This window comes from Pteropus medius, unplaced genomic scaffold, assembly GCF_902729225.1.
Source record: "Pteropus medius unplaced genomic scaffold, Ma_sr-lr_union100, whole genome shotgun sequence".
In the NCBI taxonomy this organism is placed as follows: domain Eukaryota; kingdom Metazoa; phylum Chordata; class Mammalia; order Chiroptera; family Pteropodidae; genus Pteropus; species Pteropus medius.
Genome location: NW_024346771.1, coordinates 8,963,163 through 8,983,875, shown reverse-complemented (window position 1 = coordinate 8,983,875; position 20,713 = coordinate 8,963,163). Strand labels below are relative to the sequence as shown.

At 48.2% G+C, this 20,713-nt stretch overlaps 1 protein-coding gene across 1 annotated transcript in view; it reads right to left on the bottom strand.

Moving 5' to 3' along the window:
* Positions 1–1,008: 1,008 nt before the first annotated feature.
* Positions 1,009–20,713, bottom strand: part of TFCP2L1 (transcription factor CP2 like 1) — a 49,506-nt gene continuing 29,801 nt past the window's right edge. The window contains exons 7-15 of the mRNA XM_039876518.1: positions 18,633–18,743; positions 16,061–16,152; positions 14,239–14,293; positions 14,061–14,154; positions 11,675–11,765; positions 10,600–10,703; positions 7,799–7,941; positions 3,928–3,979; positions 1,009–3,077 (exon numbers count right to left, since the gene is read on the bottom strand). Of these exons, the coding sequence (XP_039732452.1) occupies positions 3,031–3,077; positions 3,928–3,979; positions 7,799–7,941; positions 10,600–10,703; positions 11,675–11,765; positions 14,061–14,154; positions 14,239–14,293; positions 16,061–16,152; positions 18,633–18,743 (789 nt within the window). The 3' untranslated portion in view covers positions 1,009–3,030. The remainder of the gene's footprint in view (positions 3,078–3,927; positions 3,980–7,798; positions 7,942–10,599; positions 10,704–11,674; positions 11,766–14,060; positions 14,155–14,238; positions 14,294–16,060; positions 16,153–18,632; positions 18,744–20,713) is intronic.

Below are 20,713 nucleotides of genomic sequence, written 5' to 3'. Positions count from 1 at the left end.
GGCAATTAACTCCATGGGATTCCAATAGTCTATTCGACAACTGGTGCTGGGACAACTTGATAGGCACATGTAAAGAACAAAGTGAGACCCCTACCTCACAATCTATTATGTAAGCACACCTCAGAGACACTGCAGGTTCAGTGCCAGATTACACAATAAAGCTGGTATCACAATAAAGCGAGATAATCTTTTGCTGGTGGCGGGTCTTGCCTTCAATTTGTAAAACAGGCAACATCTGTGACATGCAATAAAGTGAAGTGCAATAAAACAAGGTCTACCTGTACAAAAATTACTTTAAAATGAATACAAGACCACTGTGAAAGCTAAACTATAAAAACTCTTAGAAGAAAACATAGGCACAAGTCTTCTTGACTTTTTAACTTAGGCAATGGTTTCTTAGATATGACACCAAAAGCATAAGCCACAAAAGAAAAATGGGTAATCTTGGACATCATCAAATTAAAAACCTTTGTGCTTCAAGGGACATCATCAAGAAAGTGAAGACAACTCATAGGATGGGAGAAAATTTTTATAAATCATGTACCTGGTGAAGGACCTGTATCTAGAATATACAAAGAACTCATACAACTTAATAATACAAAGATATCACCCAATTAAAAATGGGCAAAGGATCTGAATAGATATTTCTCCAAAGAAGATACAGAAATAGCCAATGAGCACATGAAAAAAAAATGTTCAATATCATTAGCCATCAGGGAAATGCAAATCAAAACCACAATGAGATACCACCTCATACCCACTAGGATGCTATAATCAAAAAGACAGATAATAGCGAGTATTGATGAGGATGTAGAGAAATTGAAAGCCTCATACACTACTGATGGGAATGTAAAATGGTGCAGCTGCATTGAAAAACAGTCTGGCAGTTATTCAAAAAGTTAAACATAGAGTTACTATATGACCCAGCAATTCCATTCCTATATATATTTCCAGGAGAAATAAAAACATGTGTACACAAAATTTGTATAAATGTTTATAGCAGCATTATTCATAATAGCCAAAACATAGAAACAACTCAAATGTCCACCAAGTGATGAATGGATAAACAAAATGTGGTATACCCATAGAATGAACTATTACTCAGCTGTAAAAATGATTAAAAGTACCGACATATGTTCACCATGGATGACCCTAGAAAACATCAAGCTAAGTCAAAGAAGCTGGTCACAAAAGACCACATATTGTATGATTCCATATATATGAAATGTCCCAAATAGGTAAATCTATATAAAAAGTAAATTCACGGTTGCCTAGCACTACAGAAATTGGGGGCCGGGGTGGGAAAATGGGAGAATGCTTGCTAAAGAATATAGGGTTTCTTTGGTGGGTGATGAAAATGTTCTAAAGCTGTGGTCATTCTGTGAATTTACTAAAAACCACTGAATTGTACACAATAAATGGGCAAACTGTATGGTATGTGAGTTATATCTCAATAAAGCTGTCGCCAGCTCCTCCTTCCTCCCTCAAAAGGGAAAAGGAATCAGGAGCCTGTCTTTACTCTGTAGGAACACCATACCTGTTGTCCCAACATGATGATTAATAAGCTCATTCGCTCTCAAAAGTACCCTGGTTTGTATAATAAATCGATGTCATTACCCAGTCACTATGTGTTATCAGACAGGTGGCTTTGCCCCTTGGGACTTCAATTTCCCCATCTGTAAAACAAGGTGTCCTAGTTCTGATCATCTCTGACTCTAACACTATACTCCGCCAAAGTTCCACTTTAAAAGCTGTAACACCTTGCTCAGTTGGTCATAGGGTTCACCACGTTTTGGAAGATGAATCTAATTAGCAGAGTTGAAGCCCTGGGCCCATACAGATCACTGGGTCCTGGGAAGCAGAGTCAAGACAAAGAGTAATTCCTGGGTCTACCAGCTACTGATATTCAAATTTCCTAATAGTTAAGTCACTAAGAAAGGTGGTCCAATCATGCCAATGCAGGCAAAATGCTCTAACCATATCCCCTACAAATGGAAAAAAAAAAGATAAATATTTAAATGGGAGAAGGGAGACGCTCACAGAAAATACAATGTCCCTCGGAAACCTAGCAAGTTTGGCAATGGTTAACCAAGGTCCTCTCTATATGAGATTTGATTTGGAGAGTCCATCTAAGACCACCAGGTATCATGACAGTCAAGGTCATCTGATCATATAATGGAATGTTCATTTCCTAGTCTTCCTTATCCATGATTTTTAGGAAATAAAATTATACTAAAGAAGCTCAAGAGGAATCATTTTGTTCTCATCCCTCTTATACTCATGAGAATGTACCTAAAAACAGTCTTTCTATCCTCCCTGCCTCTCTCCCAAGGGCCTCAGAACAGGTCTGTGTGGCAGGTCCTACTTGTACAGTGTGGTGTCCACCACACCAGTGCAGAGAGATGAGCCCATCTCTGGGCTCTGCAGTAGCAGATCCCTAGAAACAAGGTAAAGGTGAAAGAAGAAGGCACAGCATGTTCCACTCCCATCAGTCCATCCAAGGACAGGACAGATGGATGCTCACCTGCGGAGTCATTGGGCGGGGAAACCAACACGACGGAGGCAAACAGCCCCCATCTAGTCAGCAGTCTTGGTCACGGAGCCTCAGTTACCAGAGAAGGTGAAGGTTCGGGGTGAGGCAGAGCTTTGTCTGAAGGCAGGAGAGTGGTCAGAAGGAATCAATACAGAGGGCACCAAGATACCTAGTGAACTAGCTTCCAATTAAGGGAGGAAGGGATTCCAGAGAAGATGCCCCACTGTTTGCCTCTTTAGAATGGCAGGGCTGGGGAAAAGACCAAGGAACTGTTCAAAAGCTGGAGGCCAAGTGGAAAGAACAGAGGAGCTATTGGCTTTCTCCGTGCCAGAGACTCTGCATCTGCAGGTTTCTGCCAGTCGTTGGTCTGTGGCTTTCATAGACCAAGCAAGGTCACTCGTAGCCACAGCTTGCCAGAGGAGGCTGCAGCTTACAGTGGTGCAATTTCTACATCCAAGGGGCTGGGAAGAGGAGGCAGCTGCCTGCTGTACTTCTGCTCAGAGGCCACATTTCAGGATGATGTGGTAGCCATCGCTGCTCTCAGCTGCAAGAGAGAAACACTGGGCATTTTCCAGGAAGAAAGGCATGGTGCCATGGCATTTGGGAGTCACGGAATGCAGAGCGATAGGGTACTACAGAAGCCCTGCCATGAATACTGACAGAGACCACCAAAATAAGGCTGCACAGAGCAAAATGTGCTGACAAAAGCAGAGATTTCAACACATGCCTTTGTGTCTGCCTCGTTGAGTTTCCTTCTGACAACAGGCCTTTCCACCACAGCTATAGGCCCAAGGACTAAAGGACCGATGTCCAACGAGGCTCTGGACAAACTGTGGTTCTCGGGGTGTCACGGCCCCAGGCCCCGTCAGAGTGCAGGGTCTATGACCCAGACAAGGGGTTTTCATTCGACAGACCTCGTATACTCACCTGCCCCGGCCCTAAGGAAGGTCACAGCTGGTCTTTCCTTTCTCCTGGCCCAAGTGTTCTTTCTCAGACTCCTCCTTCAGGAAGGCCCTCCACATCCCACCCTTCCATCCCAGATCCCTATCCACTCGGTCTCAGACTCAGCTGCTGTATTCCATGCCTGCTCTTTCTAGAGACCCACATTTTAGTAAAACTCAAATGCATCATACATCTATTTGGCACTGAGTTCTTTGAGAACACACTATCTGGCCAAGATTTCCCTTTTAGAAGTGACTTTGAGGCCAATCTCACTAATTCTCACATTCCAGGGCTAGGTTTCACAGGAAGTTTGTGTTTCTCTTTGTTAGAGGATATCCCCAGGTAACAGTCTCTCAAGGGGACACCATGCAGCCAGGCCCCACTCCCCACACTACACTGCAGCCAACATACTTCAATTAAACAAGAAAGGGGCGGGGGGTGGGGGGCTTTACCTTTTAAGGTACTGAGAATAAAACAGGATTCATCTTGGAAATTCTGCACCATCTGAAAGGCAAAAGAGAGGCCACGTCCCTTCAACAGTGAGTTCATAATACGAAAAGGACAAGTGATAAGGAGCCCAGTCACTCTCAGCCATCAGAAATGACGGTCACCATGTTTACCTTCACCAAGAAAACGTGATATAAAACAAATGTACAAAATGATAATTTTAAATAACAAAAAATTGAACATGAAAGATGAAAAGCCTGGAAGGGAATTAACATTTAATATGAGACTAAATTTTTGTTTGCTTTTGTTTCGCTTTTTCCTAGTTACTGGGTCTTCCAATCCCTATAACAGACGCGTTACAAGGAGCATGTATAGTAGCAACAGGTAAAAAACTAAAGTGATTTTAAAAACCTGGGTAATTAGTAGACTCTGCTTATCAGAGTTTTAGGAGGACCAAATATAAACAGAGCGCCATTGCCTGCATCTACAAACATGGCAGGAATCAAATGAGTACTCACCAGCCACCTCTCTGGGGTTCCCATTTTGATTAACTGCCCAGTTACCTTGGGCAAGTCAACCTTTTTTCTTCCTGTCTCCATGCCCTATCTGTAAAATGGGACTGTTTCGATGATAAAAAACATAACCAGGGTGTAGAGTGACGAGAGCCGACATCACTACCGGTGGGGTGTGAATCTGTACGACCGCTTTACAGAACTGTCCATGGGACCTGTGACTGTGGCCATGCACAGGCCTCCCATAGGCAGACACCCTAGTTAAACTCCACGCACACACACAGAGCACATCTAAGAATGTTTAGTGCAGCACTGTAAGACTGAAAATCAGAAACAGCCCCCATGTCATTCAATAGTAGAAACATGAATAAACTATGACCTAATCACACCATACTTTCAGCAGTGCCAATGACCTCCAGCAGCACACCTCAACAGACATGAATCTCAGAAATCTATCAGGTGGAACAAAAGAAAGTCATGTTAGAATACGCTATTATTCCACCTATATGAAGTTTTAAAATATATCGAGGAGAAACATAGGAATGATTAATGCAAAATTCAGACCAGCAGGTAAAGGGGTAGAGTGGAATATGAAATTAGCCTACAAAGGGGCCTCTAACGTAACACTGTATTAACCTGAGCGCAGGTATTGGGTGCTTTTAATATTCTTTAAACTATACACGTAAGTTTTATATACTCTTTGCATATGTATGCTGTACTTCACAATATAAATGGAGAGAATAAAAATACACACACATACATAAATATATACACATCATACTACCCAACACGACAGCAAAACCTCTAATTTTAAAAAATGCAACCCACATTTTATTGCTTGCTCTGGTTTACTACCCCAAATCCATCCACCTGTCAATCCCCGTCCCTTTCCGTAGGGCCTAATGACGCATGAAGTACATTTATTCTCTGTTGCTGGCCAGCTCCCTCTAGGACTCTCAGCGCCCCAGCCACTTGGGCATGCAAAGCCCTAAGCGGAGCCCACTCGGGCTTAATCAGTAACTCCCTCATTTAATTCAGTGCCCTTGCACCCCAGGGGCCGCTCAGCGGCTGGGCTGGTCGGGCTGCCTCCAGTGCTCCAGGCAATTAAGACCCAAAGGTTTCCAACTGATTTGGGGTTAAGAGGCAAAGAGAGCGGGGAATAAGAATCGCCTACTTAGCTGAGGTGGCATTTGAGTTCTGTTCTCTGCTTCACTTGCTTAACTGCCTGCTCTTGAGGGCACAGGGCAAGCAGGGGAAGAAACTTTCTTCAGGGACCCGTGAAATTGCAAGAGTTCTATACATTCTTGGCTTTTGTCTTCACAGAAGAAATTCATTTTGAATTGCAAAGTGACAAGTTTTCCATGCCACAACAACCCATTGCTCAGGGCGGTTTAACCTTCCTGGTTATTCTAAAGTAAGTTCTTGGGTCAAGAACTCTACGCTTCATTTTCTTTATCTACGAAATGGGGGTAAAAAATAAAAATAGCTGCATTAGATTTGAACATAACGATATGGAAGGAATTCTGAACGGGTGACAAAATATCAAGTTGCAGATAAATATACGGTTGGATCCCTGTTTTATAAAAACCCTCACCCGCGCACACGGACACTTGCACGAAAAATTATTTGGCAGAATCTCATCAAACCTAATATAAACTCCTCCAGAAAAGAAGAGTGGGGGAAGATGAGGGCCTTTCGCAATCTGCCTTCTGCTATTCTACACTGGTTGACTTCTTAGTATGTGGATTACTTTTTAATGAAAAAGGAAGGGAAACACCACCTTGTCAACCTCTAGGATGAACCGCCCATGAATCGGAGACTCCCATTTAAGGGGCTCCAGCAACTGTAATAAAAGGGACAACAGGAGTTATCACTAATAATGACAATTAATGAAATGAACAGGCCATTAAAAACCTTACATTTTATACATTGTCGAATTTAAAGATCTCTCCATCACTTGCTCTCCAAAATAACTTGTGCCTAGCACTATCAATTACAATACTCGCTGGTTATTTAGCATCTCCTGGTACCTAACATTGTGTTCTCATTCCATCCTTCCTACAACTTGCTCAATGGGTACACTTATTCCCGTTTGGCAGATGCAGAAACTGAAACTCAAAGAGGTTAAGTAAATTTGCCCAAGGTGGCTCAGCTGCTAGGAGTCGGTTCCAGGTGGGGACACCAGTCCAATTTCAAAACCCACATTTTCTGTACTTCCCCAGCCACCACTCCTGTATCATTTCCTTTATAATCCTCTACACAGAGACTTTTGGAGTTCTCACGACTGGCGCAGGGTCTGCTGGGGGCTGAGCAGAGGGCTTAGGGTCCCAGCCCTGCTCCTATCAGGTCTGTTTTATTTTTTAAGGCTTCATTTTAAAGGCTTCAGAGGAGAAGCTGGATAGCCTGCTGGCTCAGAGCTTGAGCTCTGCATCTGAACCACTAGGGTTCCCACCATAGCTCCACCCCTTACTACCTGTGTGACCTGGGGCACTTACTCATCCTCTCTGTGCCTCAGTTTCCTACCTGTGAAATGGGATAATCACAGCACTCACCTTATGGAGAAGCTGTCAGGATTAAGTAAGTCACTATGCATGCACTTAGAACAATAGTAGGGACACAGCAAGCACTCAATATATGCTGATACTCCTTACTATTATTATTAAGAGGAGAGGTCCAGGACAGAACAAGCTTAAAAGCCTCTGTTCCATGACATGCAGGAATGCCTAAATGTGTCGACAAACCTGTTTAGTAACCCCTCTTTAGCCACGAGCAGGGTCAGATCACTTGAGGGCAGTTCCAGCAGGGCCCTGGCTCAATACCTGTGCCCTCTGCCAGCAGTCGCTTGTGCCCTGCACAGGTCTGGGTAGCCAGTGACGGGCCCAGGAAGGCTGTGGCACCTTCACCATTCGGCAGAGACCTCTCTGTTCTCCCCAGGGAGCCACGTCTTCTCCATCGCCCAACCCCTAGTCCATTTCACTCCGCACTGGGGGCCTGCTGCCTGCTCTGGGTGAGCACTCTTCTCCTGACTTCTTGCAGCCCTCACTGTAAGCACCCTGAGTGCAGAGGTGCAGTTGTGCTCCTGGTTCCTGCAGGCACCTGCTCAAGCATGGGTTACACAGGGGATGGATACTCGCTCGATAGCTATTCAGAGCCCAGTTGTGGCCTCAGCACTCTCTACCTCACGGCACTCCATGGAGCAACACAGCTGAGGGCAGGTGGCATGCGAATAAAAACTGTTCGCCATCCTTTGGGCCAAAGTCATCTCCAAACCCCCAACAAGGCATTTCTGGTGCAGGTTCTGCTGCTTCTCCCAGGAGCCCAAATCTTCCCAGCTCATCAGGGCAGTTCAGGTAGCCGCGCTCACCTCATTGCTGACCAGCACGTGGATGCCCGTGGGCCCCTGCCGGTACACCCGGTGGATGTGCTGCGGAGAGATGCTGTACAGGCTGGCGATCTTCTCAATCAGCTCCAAGGCAGTCAGCTCTTCCAGGAAGAGGGCATGGTACACTGGGAGAGAAACAGGTCCTTCTATAGAACAAGCACCTGCTTTTTAAGCAGTCTATCTATCCTCTACTCCCAACCCCCACTCTAAGAAATCAGTGACTTGCTCGTAAGGATGTTCATGCCCAGACTGTACTCTTGGGATCTGGCTGTAATGGGCACAGTCTAGAAGCCAATGGCCTCTGCGCAGCCCATCAACAAGTGAAAAGATGCCAGGCTGTGGTTCCCTCCCCCTCCCCCCGTTTCAGTCTCTCTTGTGGGACTTACGTAAAACATAGAATTCCTCGATCCACCCCAGATCCAACGACAGCCATTTATGGGTGGCGGCTGAAGGTAGAAGGGCTAGCAGAAATCTATATTTCTAACAAGCTTCCAGTGCTTCTGATGTGTGGACACACGTGTACTTCCTTTCTCTCCACTATTTAAAGGAATTACTGGATGGCTTCAGGTGGCAAAGAGTGAGATTTTCAGATAATTGCTACTTGAAGCAGAAGAGAGAGAGTCTTGTCCCAGCTCTTTTCCACAGCACAAATTACAGTCTGCTGGAGTACTGTGACCGCAAAGGAAGATGCGGGGCACTAGGCTGTCATTAGTCTGTCAGAAGCTAACAGTGACTCTGAGGCCGGAAATGCTTCCTTGTACCAGACCCAAACCATCCAGGTAGGAGCGAACTCCATGGAGACCTGAGTGGGTTACTCAGTGTTTGGGGCCTCAAGGTCTTCAAAACTAAAACACAGCTGGATTAAACAAGAGACCCCCAAACTCTTCCTTCAACTAAGAAACACTTTGTTCAAAAAATTCTGATCAGAGGCCCAACTTTCAAAGCATGGACATGCACATGTACATATAGACACACACACACACACACACACACACACACACACACACACACACACACACGGCTCCCTTTATAGGGGGCGGCAGAGGCCACTGGGTTCCAGCCACATGATAGATCCATCTTCCCATGATTCAAACAGGCTGACCCACTGTTAGATTTTGCTCAGCAAATGTGGTCCCTGCGCAATGCTTCTTCCAGTACTGACAGACACCGGGCCTCTCTCCTAAGATTCCTCTTTATAACAGGATTCTAATTGTACTGCTTTTCCCCAACTTTTTAGAGAGCCTTTTTAGAGAGATTTTACTCTTCAAGCAAATTGGACTGCTAGCAAAAAAAAAAATACTGGAAGGATTATAGTCTGGCACCTTTTGTTGCAACCTTTTGTCCCAGGCCTGTCCCTTCCCCAGCCGAGCATAGCCACGAGGAGTGCTTGGAGCTACGAGCATGGGTTGGCCACTCCTCTGAACTCCTGTTGTACCTCCTCTAATCAGGAGCCACGGTGGGGGGTGGAAGGATGAGGGGACAGTTTGGGGAAAGAAGAGGCTCTAGATCGGGCAATCCTGGGTTCAAATCCCAACTCTGCCACTCACCAGAAGCAAGACCCCAGCCAATCTCTACACCTCCCGGAACCCTGGTTGTGCGCTGCCAGCACCTACATGGCGGGGCCACCATAAATCACACAGTGTGCGTGGAACACCTGCTCTGAGCATGTACTAGGCTGCCCTTTCCATGTATGTGGGAGACCACGGCACGTAGTCTCTGTCCTTTGCAGGCAGATAGCTGAAAAGCAGGGGGAAGACCTGGACCTTCACCAGAAATATACCGAGGCCAGACTGAGGGCTCAGAAGCCAGCTGCCAGGGTCCAGATATTTGGATCCTAGCTCTGCCACTTACAACATTATCATCTTAGACCAGTCAACTGCTTCGTGGGTAAGTTTCCCCCACAGTGAAACAATATTAGCAACAGTTGCTACTATGGGAAACAAATAAGTGAATTCATGGAAAGCCCTTAAGACAGGGACTTGTCGAGCATTCTTACCAAAGCGGAGGGACCTGCAAAGAAGCAAACAGGGTGTTCTCTCTGCAGACGATACACAAGGCACTGACCATGCACGTCGAGACCGGGGTTCATCAATCTCTTGGCACTCACGGACACTCAGAATTATGGAGCTCTATATGTGTCTGTCGTCTAACTGAAACGTCACATCTCTGCAGGGTAGGGGTTGCTATCTTCATTTCACACACATGGAAGCTGATGCACAGGCCCTGGTACCCTGTCCAAGGCCACTGGGCCACTAGGTGGCATGGCCAGCACTGGTATTCAAGGACAGCTGACCCCAAAACTTGTGTCCTCTCATTCATCAAACTGCCAACCCAAGTTACACGTCTCTGAGGTGTTTCGAGACCCTTTAGCTGCACTTTTTAGCCCTCGTGCAGCAACCAAACCAAATGGCAAAGGCTCACCCAGCAGGGGAAAAATCACAGGAGACAGTACTCCCAGGGTTACAAATCTTGAGTGCCACTTGTCACCCTCCTGGGAACCAGAAGTCGCAATTCCCAGTTCTACCACAAGCTTTGGGGGACACACTCCCTTTGTGGGCTTGTTTCCCAGGTATAAAATAAGTAAACTGGATGAGATATCCTGGAAGATGCCTTCTGTCCTAAACATTTCAATCCCAAGATGAAGTTTAGCAAAACTTATCCTGCAAGAAACCAGAGTGAAGCAAAACAGAGAAAACATCCTCAGTGGGAAGACCTGGGTTGTTTCTTCCGTTCCTCTGCTGCCCTGTAACCGGCCCTGGTGGAAAGGGCCCCTCACAACTCACCACACAGACTGCTGTCTCCACTGCCATCTCGCTTCTGCTGTAGAGGCACTTGGTTCTGCTCTAGCTCCTGACAGACATAAATGGTCATCTTCGGCCTCACATTCCTGGCAAGAGAGGAAATTAATAGCAGATATGGGGGATCAAGCTCTGTTATTCTAGAATGTTCCAGAACACAGGGTAGACATAGTGCTGGAAAGGACTCAGGAGAAAGAAAGAAGGCTATGGGGGTGCAAAATGCCTTTCGTGGTGGGGGCAGGAGCAGAATCTCAGCCAAGTTAAGACGGGGCTTTGCCCAGAACACAAATCTCAAGATATGAGGCATTTTCAGGATGGCTTACTCTGTATCAGGCACCATTATCAGAACTTTATACAAATAACTTGTTTCACCCTCACACCGTGTAGGAGGGAGCAAGGACCACCACCCTCATTCTACGGATGAGGAAACTAAGGCTCATGGGATTAAGGGCTTTCGCCCAACTGCAAAGCTCCAAAGAGGCAGATGTGGGCCTCAAACTCAGATGCTCTCTCTTACTCTAAAACTGTGCTGTCCATGTACAGTTATTATAATTTAATTCAGTAGAGTTCATTTAAAACTCAGTTTGTCAGTCACATTAGCCCCAGATCAAGTGCCCCACGGTCATCGCTAGCTGGGCTACGGTATAGAACAGTGCACCGCAGGGCATTCTCACCATGGCAGGAGGTTCCATCAGATACAGCACTGCTCTATGATCTTCCCTGAAACTTACTGCATGAGGTTGAGTAGCCTAACCAGCCCACAGCTTCCTTGCAGGAAGAGGCTGCTTGAAGCCCCAGACCCATGCAAGTGTCTGGCAAACTGGAAGTGGCTAAAGGGCCGAGACACAGAGGCCGAGGCTCTCGTCAAAGTGAGAAGAGGGAGGGGCGTTCAGGCAGGCTATGTTGCAGCCGGCTGCATCTCAGTCACAGCGACTCACTCACTCCCTGGCTACCACCAGGCCCGTGCCCCCTCACTGTACCTCCTCCAATACTTGTAACAGAGGAGCCCCATTACCGGTTTTCTGCCACACCCTGCCTCTAGGTGGAAACTGACACCCACCTGCCTTTGATGGCATTGAAGAGCCGGATCCCATCCGCAGGGCCACAGATCTGGACCAAATCATCGCGAGACATCTTCAGCAAGTCAGCACCTGGGCAGGTAAGTGGGGCTGCCCGTTATGTGAGACACAAAGAAAAGGCACCATCCCCAAGCACTTGCAGACCCTGCACCAGGGGTCAGGGACAAGGGACAGGGAAGAGCCAGCCTCACCTTCAGTGGGCACCAGACACTCCGTGGAGAGAGAAACAGCAAAGAACTAAACATTACATCACAGCCCAAGAGATTTCAGAAGCTAAACAACTGACATTCACAAAACTCAGTACAACAGATGGGTTTTTACAGAAGCCTGTGCCTGCCCACGCCTCCCTCTGTGCTTTTTATTGGGATATAATGTATGTGCATATCCCTTATGGGCATGTGGTTTTGATTACACGTGCACTTGTCATATAAGAATACACAGCTCACCAGACGCAGCCATTTGAATGCACCCATGCACGCTTACCAAGAGGCAGAAACTCCCAGAATCCCTTGGACCCCTAGCACCAGCCCCTCCTCCAGCTCTGGGAAACCACTTTCCTGACTTCTTACAGTACAGATGAGTTTTGCTTGTTTTCTGAAATTCATGTAAATGCAATTGAACAGTATGTACTCTTCTATGCCTCCAAGGTCAGTTTAAGGGTTTCTTCCTATTATAAACCATTCATGCCCATTATTAGATATTATTCATTGCATAAATATACCACAATTTGTGTATTTACTCTCTGCTGATGGGTGCCCCCAACTTGGGGCTATTTTGAATACGTCTCTATAAATATCCTTGTATGTGGATGCAGTCTTTTCCTCAAAGGTCAAGGAGTCCCCTAGAGCAAGAGTCCCCAACCCCCAGGCCAGGGACCAGTGCTGGTCCATAGCCTGTTAGGAACTGGGCCATACACCAAGAGGTGAGCCATGGGCAAGCAAAGCTTCATTTGTATTTGCAGCCTCTCCCGAGCGCTAGCATCACTGCCTCAGCTCCACCTCAGATCATCAGGCATTAGATTCTCATAGGAACACCGGTCCCTGATGCTAAAAAGGTTGGTGACCGCTGCACTAGAGCCTTGTGACCATGTGGATTCTCTCAAAGGTACAAGTATGATATCAGCCTTCTGCTGAAAACTGACCAACAGCCACATGGCGTAGAGCCGCAATTTCCATCTCTTTTTTCCTACCACAGTTAATATATTATTCTGTATATATATTCTGTAATATATTCTGTTGGCTCAACGGCTCCCTTTCCATTGGGAGTAAAACCCAAAGTCCCTCCACTGTCCCACCAGAGCCCAATGCCTCTCTGACCTCCCCTCCTCCACTGGTCCACTCAGCCTCAGTCACCTGGGTCCTCTGCTCCATGGCCACACCTTGCAGCCTTTGCACTTTCCATCTGTAACCCCAGTAACCACTTGGCTCACTTGCTCGCCTCATTCCAGCCTTTGCTCATGACACCTTCTCACTAAGATCTACCCTGACCACTCTACTCAAGACCATAGCCAACTCTCTTCCCTCCTCCCCTGTCCAGGACAGGTCAAGTCCCTCTTCTGAGCCTGCCTATCAAACGTGTCACACTATATTGAAGTGGGAGGTTTATATGTCTGCACTGACTCAAAGATGCAAGCTCCTTGAGGACAGGGACCCTGTCTGACCCTCCTCATACCTTCTGCCCCTAAAACATTGCCATAGATGTCCTTGAGAGCCACTCCTCCGGTTTTGGTTAGGTCTTTACTCCCTGTCACCCTGGACTGACTCTACTTAGTGGCCACAGATGTCCTTGAGAGCCACTTCTCCAGTTTTGGTCAGATCGTTACTCCCTATCACCCTGGATTGACTCTACTTAGTGGCAAGGCTCATCGCACAGTTTATCCTGGCATACCACAGTCGCTGGCTAAAGGCTTCTGCCTGATAGACCCATCAGTAAGAGCTTCAAAAACCTTTTAAGAAGGAATAACCAGCTTTCCCTTCTCACCTGTGGCTTCACTTCCACCTTCCAGGTCATGGCTCTGGAGACGTGATGAGCATCATTTTGGTAGGACAAATGCCAAGGAGGCTTGTTTAATATGCACTGGCCTGCTTAGCTAAGGGACCGTACCCAGGCAGACAAAAGCCCGCCCCAGAAGTCTTGATAAAGGTACTCAGAAGGGCCTCCCTTCAAACCACACTCGACTGGAAACTTCTAGGGGCCTCTAATCTTAGCACTTGGCCAAGGCCAGCAAGTGTAAGTGACTCACATTACTTTAAGTCCCCAAACAGAACCACAGCCCCAGGCACTGAGGGCAAGTGCTGGAAGGTGACTGGCCTTGCTCAGTGTTTCCAAGGTCTCTGCAGATTTTAAATACAATCTAGGGACACTTACCTGAGAAGCTAGCAAAGAGCCGGCAGAACTGTGAGAACCTGTTGCGGTGGAGCCACTGCTGGGCGTCCTGGATCGATGCTGACGGGAGCAGGTGCTGCAGGCAGAGAGAGGAGGCCTTGAAATGACAACTCGGGGTCTGCGCAGAGGCAGGCCACCAGAGAACCCCGCAGACACTTACGTCACTGCTCACGGGCAGGGCCTCTGCCAGGTGGGGGTGGGCCGGCGAGCTGTTGCTGCAAAGAGAACAAGGTGGTGAGGGCGAGCGCCTTCTGGGGCTGGTGAAGGTCTCCTCATCTGCCCACTGCTTCTACTTCCCTCGGCTCTACGCTTGTTTTAAACGGGAATTTCCAGAGTCAAAGGAATAAAGGCAGGGCCACCGTCCAATCCCTCCAAATCTCTAATTAACTCTTCAGTGTGGACAGGAAGTTCTGATTAGCTACACTCTCCTGGCCAGCAATGACCCCTCCATCCCCTGGCTCTCAGCTTGTTTTGGTCAGTATTCCCTTCCCCTGGGAGTTCCCAGCCCAGCCTCAGCCCGAGGGAGGGGCAATGGACGAGGGCGTCCCTGGCAGTGCCCACGGTGGCCGCGTTAGATAGCAGCGGCCAAAGGGGCAGCTGAACACATTCCTCTGTGGCAACAGGAGAGGGCAGAGGCACCCCTCGGGGAATTACTGTGCAATGAACAAGCACTCACAGTTTTCCATCATCTGCGAGAAAACCATTGTTATGGTTTTTCCCCACGGGGAGGCCCACCCTACCAGCCTTCCTCAGGGCTCACTCATCGGGGGGCACAGGCCCAGCACCTGGGTTTTTAAGTTGAGAGAAAGCTAACATTTGAAGATGACTCTCCCACATAGACACTGGTGACGATAAAACATGAATGTACTTTATGCCACTGAACTATCCACTGAAAAACGTTACAGTGGGAAATTTTACATTATGTATATTTTACCATAATAAGAAAAAAAGACCCTCACAGGGATGATCTTCAGACCAGTGGTCAGTAAAAACAGCTGAACTCCATCAAGTGTCTGTGGAGCACTGCGTGTTCCACACACGTTCCCCTGACCCTGCATGGAATTCCTACTCCCTTTACGGTGGAGAAACTGAGGCTAAGGGTGGTCAACAAACTTACTCCCAAATGGTGAAGATCTAAAACTGGGTGTGCCTGAATCTAAATATGACCTCTTCTGTCTCCTACTCCCCCCGCGACCCACCCACCCGACACACACACACACACACACACAGGACTTTTCTCACCTTGTAAATCAAGTGCATGTCCTGCTTTCCCATTAGTAAAGTTCTCTGCCAGCCAAGCATGGGCTTTGAGGAACCCGCACACTCAGCTGTTGAACCCGCCTGGCATTGTCCCTAACTCCCCCAGCCCCCAGGAGCAGAATGTGCAGTGACGCCATGGGCCCTGTGCCACACAGCTTGGAACGGGATGGACGGCTCTCTACCAGCCCCTGCACTCCTGTTACCTTGGAGTCAGCACAGCCTGTGATAACCAGCAGTGAGGCTGGATGACCAACAGTGAGGCCACTTCTGTGTTAGAAGCCCTGAAACCCAGGCCAAGGAAGATCCTAAGCTGACCCACACTACCCAGTGAATGTGCACGAGGGCTGCAGAAAGATCCAAGAAGGCCCTGGCAACTACTGCAGCCACCCAAACGCCCACCTCCAAGGCCGTACCTGTCTCGGAGGCAGGTCATTCTGCCCGGCAGCCTGATACCCCGCAGGCCAGCCCTACCTTTACTAGAGGGAGAAGGGAAGGGTGGGCTCTGGGCTGCTGCCCTAGTTGACAACATTTATAAGTGAATTTACACACAAAAAGCTGTACAAAAGCTAAAAATGGTTATAAATACAACACCAGTTAGCCACCCTGAAACCCAAATCGATGCCAGGCTACAAAAGGAGAAAAGACACAGAGAGGAAGACCAGGAAAGGAACCCACGCCCATCACCATTCCAGGGAGCCCAAAGGGAGAGAGATGACACATACCCTTCTCCTAGGCTGAAGCTGTTTGGAGAGCCGTTGTAGCTTGGGGATGGAGCGCTGTTCACCTGGTAGGCCATGTCGGGCCATGGAGAGCACTGCGGGAAGAGAGCACAGGACAGTGGTGACTTAAGGGCAGTGACACTCAGGAGGAGCTGGATCTGCTGAGATGCGGACTCCAGGCGCCTCAGGCCTTCCCAAGCAAACATCCACTGAAGCCAATGTGTGAAACCACCAATCCTTCAACACCCAACCTACATTTACCCAGTGTCTGCATGACCCAGGATAGGTGGGTTACTAGGGCCACACCAAAGAATCAGATATAGCAGTGGAGACTCATTAGGTCTTACTCGGTACAAGCAAAGCATGACATGTGTCTCTGTGAGCCTCTTAGCAGTCAAACCGAAGAGTGAAACATCATTAGCGACATGATTCTTGGGCCCACAAGAGAGAGAAAAACACAACAGGCCAGTTGCTCACAAATAAATTTTCTTGGTGCAGATACATGGGTGTAAACGCATGAAATAGGGAGCACAGACAACTTCCAAACAAAAAATCATCAGTGAAGTTCGGTATTAAAACTTGTGTTATTTGAAAACAGAATCTGCTGAGGGGCTCAGTGGACAGAAGAGGCACTTTCACATTCATCAAGAGCAGCTGCTCTTCAATACAATCCTGAGTATTTGTTACACTGCAGACATTTTGCTAGGAGCTAAGGGAGACACAGAAACATGAAGATGTGATCCTCGACCTCAAGGAACTGCTTTTGCAGAAGCCAAAAACGAACACAAGTGAAAGTGTCCCAAATAAAGCAAAGACATACGGGTTTGGCCTGTTGGGGGAAGCCAGTGAACAAAGTATTCACTTCCTCCCTTCCCTGTGATGACACATCCTTGGAGAGGGCTAATTTGAAACACTCCTAAAGATTTACTGTCACCCACCGAACCACAGGGTTGGTAAATATTTACCTGTGGTTTGAGCATGGACTGGAATTTGGCAGTGTAAATCCTGGAGGAGGAAAGCTGATGAGCTGATACAAGGGGAGCCGTCACCTTCCAAGGTCATGGACCAGGTGGGGATTTCAACCAACCACACCACACTGTGACAAGGGCTTGGATGGCTATTGCATGAAGCAGACATACCTCTCCACCACCGAGGAAATCACAGGAGAGTCAGGGGCGGAGAGGCTGAGGCTCAGCTGGGAAGGGGAATGGGAGCATGGAGGGCAACGCGGAGGCGTCACCAGCACAGGCAGGAACTAGTCCTGGAAAAAATTCACTGATCTGAGCTCGAATCCACATGGTGTGGTGCTGGCACGGCTTTGTTGCCAAAGTATGGGTGGGGGCAGCATTCGTCATGCATTAGGGCTCTCTGCCCACTATTATCCTCAGATAAAATTCCAGTATACATTTGTCTGTGCTACAAAATTAGCTTCTATACTGTCTTGTTGCAAATACTGTTCAGTATATGGCTTATTACATATGCACGCACGCACACACAGCTCATGAACCAAGAACCAGGCCGCTGACCTCTTAAGATGCTCTGTGCCTAGGCCTCACCCTTATCACAGCCTGAACTCCGCTATGGACACTTCTGGGCCTTACGCCTCTGTAGAGGGCCTTCTGGGCAAGTCAAGTTATTCAGTGACCAAACATCGACACCTATGAGCTGGCCTGATTGCAGAACGCAGCAGGGAATCGTTGTTTTAAAAAAAAAAAAAAAAAAAAAAACAGCCAGGTAAAAGAGGCGGCACCAGCAGAGACCTGTGATGACAGGAGAAAAAAGGGCCTATGATAATGAGCATCTCAGAAGTACCCTGGACAGTAGGATGGTTGGAGCAGGTGGGTGTTGGCATCAGGGTTAACAGAAAATGTATTACAATATCTATCCAAACAACAAAATAGCAAGTGCTCACATCCTCTGACCCCGAAGTCCCACTCCAAGAATGGAACCCTGCAGACATTCTTCCCATGTACAGAACTTCTTTTGCACAAGGTTATTCACAGCGCCCTGTCTGAAAAGGCAAGAGCCTGGAAACAACCAAGGATCCACAAACAGGCCATCCACACAACAAAGGCGATGCAGCTAGATAAAGAACTAGAAAACTCTTTATGAACAGATATTGCAGAACAGTGTACCTATGTATGCTGTTGGTGTAAAAAAAAAAAAAAAAAAATTGTATGAATTAGCTTTATTTGCAGAGAAAGTTGGAGGAACCAGAGATGCCGGCTGCCCTAAGAAGAGAAACTGAGAGGTTGGGACAGTGTTGGGAGAGATATGTTCTGATACCTTTGAAATTTGGACCTATTACCTATTAGAAAAAGTAATACCCTAATTTTGAAAAGTGCAAATGGCAGCTAAGAGTTAAGCTATTTCTGAAACACCTTCCCGGCTGCTGGGCCTTATCAGATGAACACAGCTCCAGACCCAGGAATACACCACAATTTAATGGGTGCTCACTCTCAAAAGAAGCATTCACCCAAGGTGGGCAATTTCTGAAGACTCTAGCCCGACAGCGCCACTGGCCCACTGCTGGCAGAAGGCCCTGGGAGGCTCACCCAGTACCCGGCCAGCTCACCTCGGTGAGAATGGTGGTTTCATAGGACGGCTGGTACTTCTCCTTCTCTTGGGCAGTTCTCTTCTCCATCTTCTCCCGGTCCGTCTTTTGTTTCCGGTCAGCTCCCTTTGGCTACAAATGCAGAGCACAGGGGTCCAATTAGTCCAAAGTGGACAGTGATGGAAGATCCAGGGCTGAGTAGCAGCCCCCAAAGCTGGCAAACTCCTGCCTTACCCAGGGTGCAGAAGCCAAGGGAGGACCTCGCAGACCAGTTAGTATCTCTCTTGCTTCCCAGTCATCAAACATGTGGCCCTGCTGTTTGAAATCCTTCCCTACGTGAGGTCAGGCACCAGAGCAAATCCCAGTGCATTCCTGGGGTTACCCATGGAGAGCGAAGGGAACCAGAAGAGTAGGGGCTGCTGGTCAGGGTTTGGTCTGTGCTTGCAGGCTGTGAGGTCCCGGCCACACCACGAAGGCCTCCATACAACCAACACCTAGGACCCCTGTTGCTCCCAGCTCATGCTCCGTTCACAGGGTAAGAGCCTATCCGGATCACCAGCCAACCCGAGGAACTTACAGGTATCTGGACCCCACAGGTACTATTATTCCCCTCATTTATAGGTGAGGAAACTGAGGCTCAAGTGATTCATCGAGACTAAAGAGGAACCAAGTGCTGACGAGGTACAGAATCCAGATGAGAGAGCCCAGGTATGCACCACCACTGGGCTGGCCCCAGCAGGCTGGCTGATGGGAACCTCTGGACTCTCACCTCCTGGAAGTTCACAGCAGGGTTGGCGAGTTCAGATATCAAGACCCCAAGCAGCCCCAGGACTGAGCAGTTTTACTATGTACACAACAGAACACACGTGGTGAGCAGTCAGTGAACAAAATTCATTCTCAAGCTCAAGGGCACCTTCAAGAATTATCCTGTGTACACCTTCCTCAGGGCACGGCTTTTAACTCCCAGCTCAAGAGATTTTAGGAAACAGTGCTCAGAATGATGCCCACACTGGACAGAGGCTGGTTTGCAGCGGGGGGGCGTATAGGGACATGAATGACAATGTCAGTATTCAGTAGGAGAGCCAGGCATGAAGCCACCATACCCATCACCTACTCCACCTCTAAGCTCCTGTTCCTGAGAAGAGGCTCTGAAGCCACAAAGCAAGGTGGCATAACTGCAGGCCAAGCCTGTGCGGGGGATGGCACTCAGCCCCAGGAACACCTGTGGGGAGCTAGCTGGTCAGAGAGGGACCCTGCTTTCCATTTCAGAGGTCCTGATACCCCGCACAGAGCCCAGGGCATAACTCCAGGAAGCTGGGGGCTTCCCAGGAGCTGGGGTGACTAAAGGTGGGAGAGTGATAGACAGTTTGGCTAGTGCTTCCAAATACCTATTTGACCTGCCTCTGTGAACAGACATGGGTAGATGGGTGGCCATGCTTCCTCAGGCATTCTGAGGAGCCAGTTCCCAGAGACAGGGGCACCTACTCCCCTGCAGGAGGTGACACGGTCTTCCTCGGATCACTCGGACATGGCAGCTTTGGGCCCAGTCCCCCAATTAACACCTGGTGCATGGTCAAGGAGCCTGGTGGGCAAGGCCCTCACTGCTGAGCTTCTGCCTCGAGGTGCAGCAAGGGGAGCTAATGGAGGCCATGCGGAGGACTGGGCACTCCACGGGCATAGAAACCCCACCTTGATCCCCTGTCTTGCTACCCAGCATGGTGTCTGAGCCCCAGGGCACACACTGCTAGAGCAGTGGATTACACTGGACGTCCCTGGATGGGGAAATGAACCGCTACCTAGGGTAGATGTGGTCTGTACCTGACGGGGAGGGAGGTGTCCCTGGAGGACTGGGAAAGGCCACCAGCAGCACGGCTGTAGAGACGTCCACTTGAGCCAGAATCACGAGATCCGGGAGCGGGCAGTAAGACCAGAGGCTGTAATATCACTGCCCTGAGTTCAGCAAAGAACTAGTCCTAACCCGCAGGACCTGGGAGGATGTTACCTTCCACAGCAAAAGGGGTAAGGTTGCATGGAATTAAGACTGCTAACAATGTGAGATTAAGTGGGAAGATTATCCTGGATCATCCCAGTGGGCCCAAGGT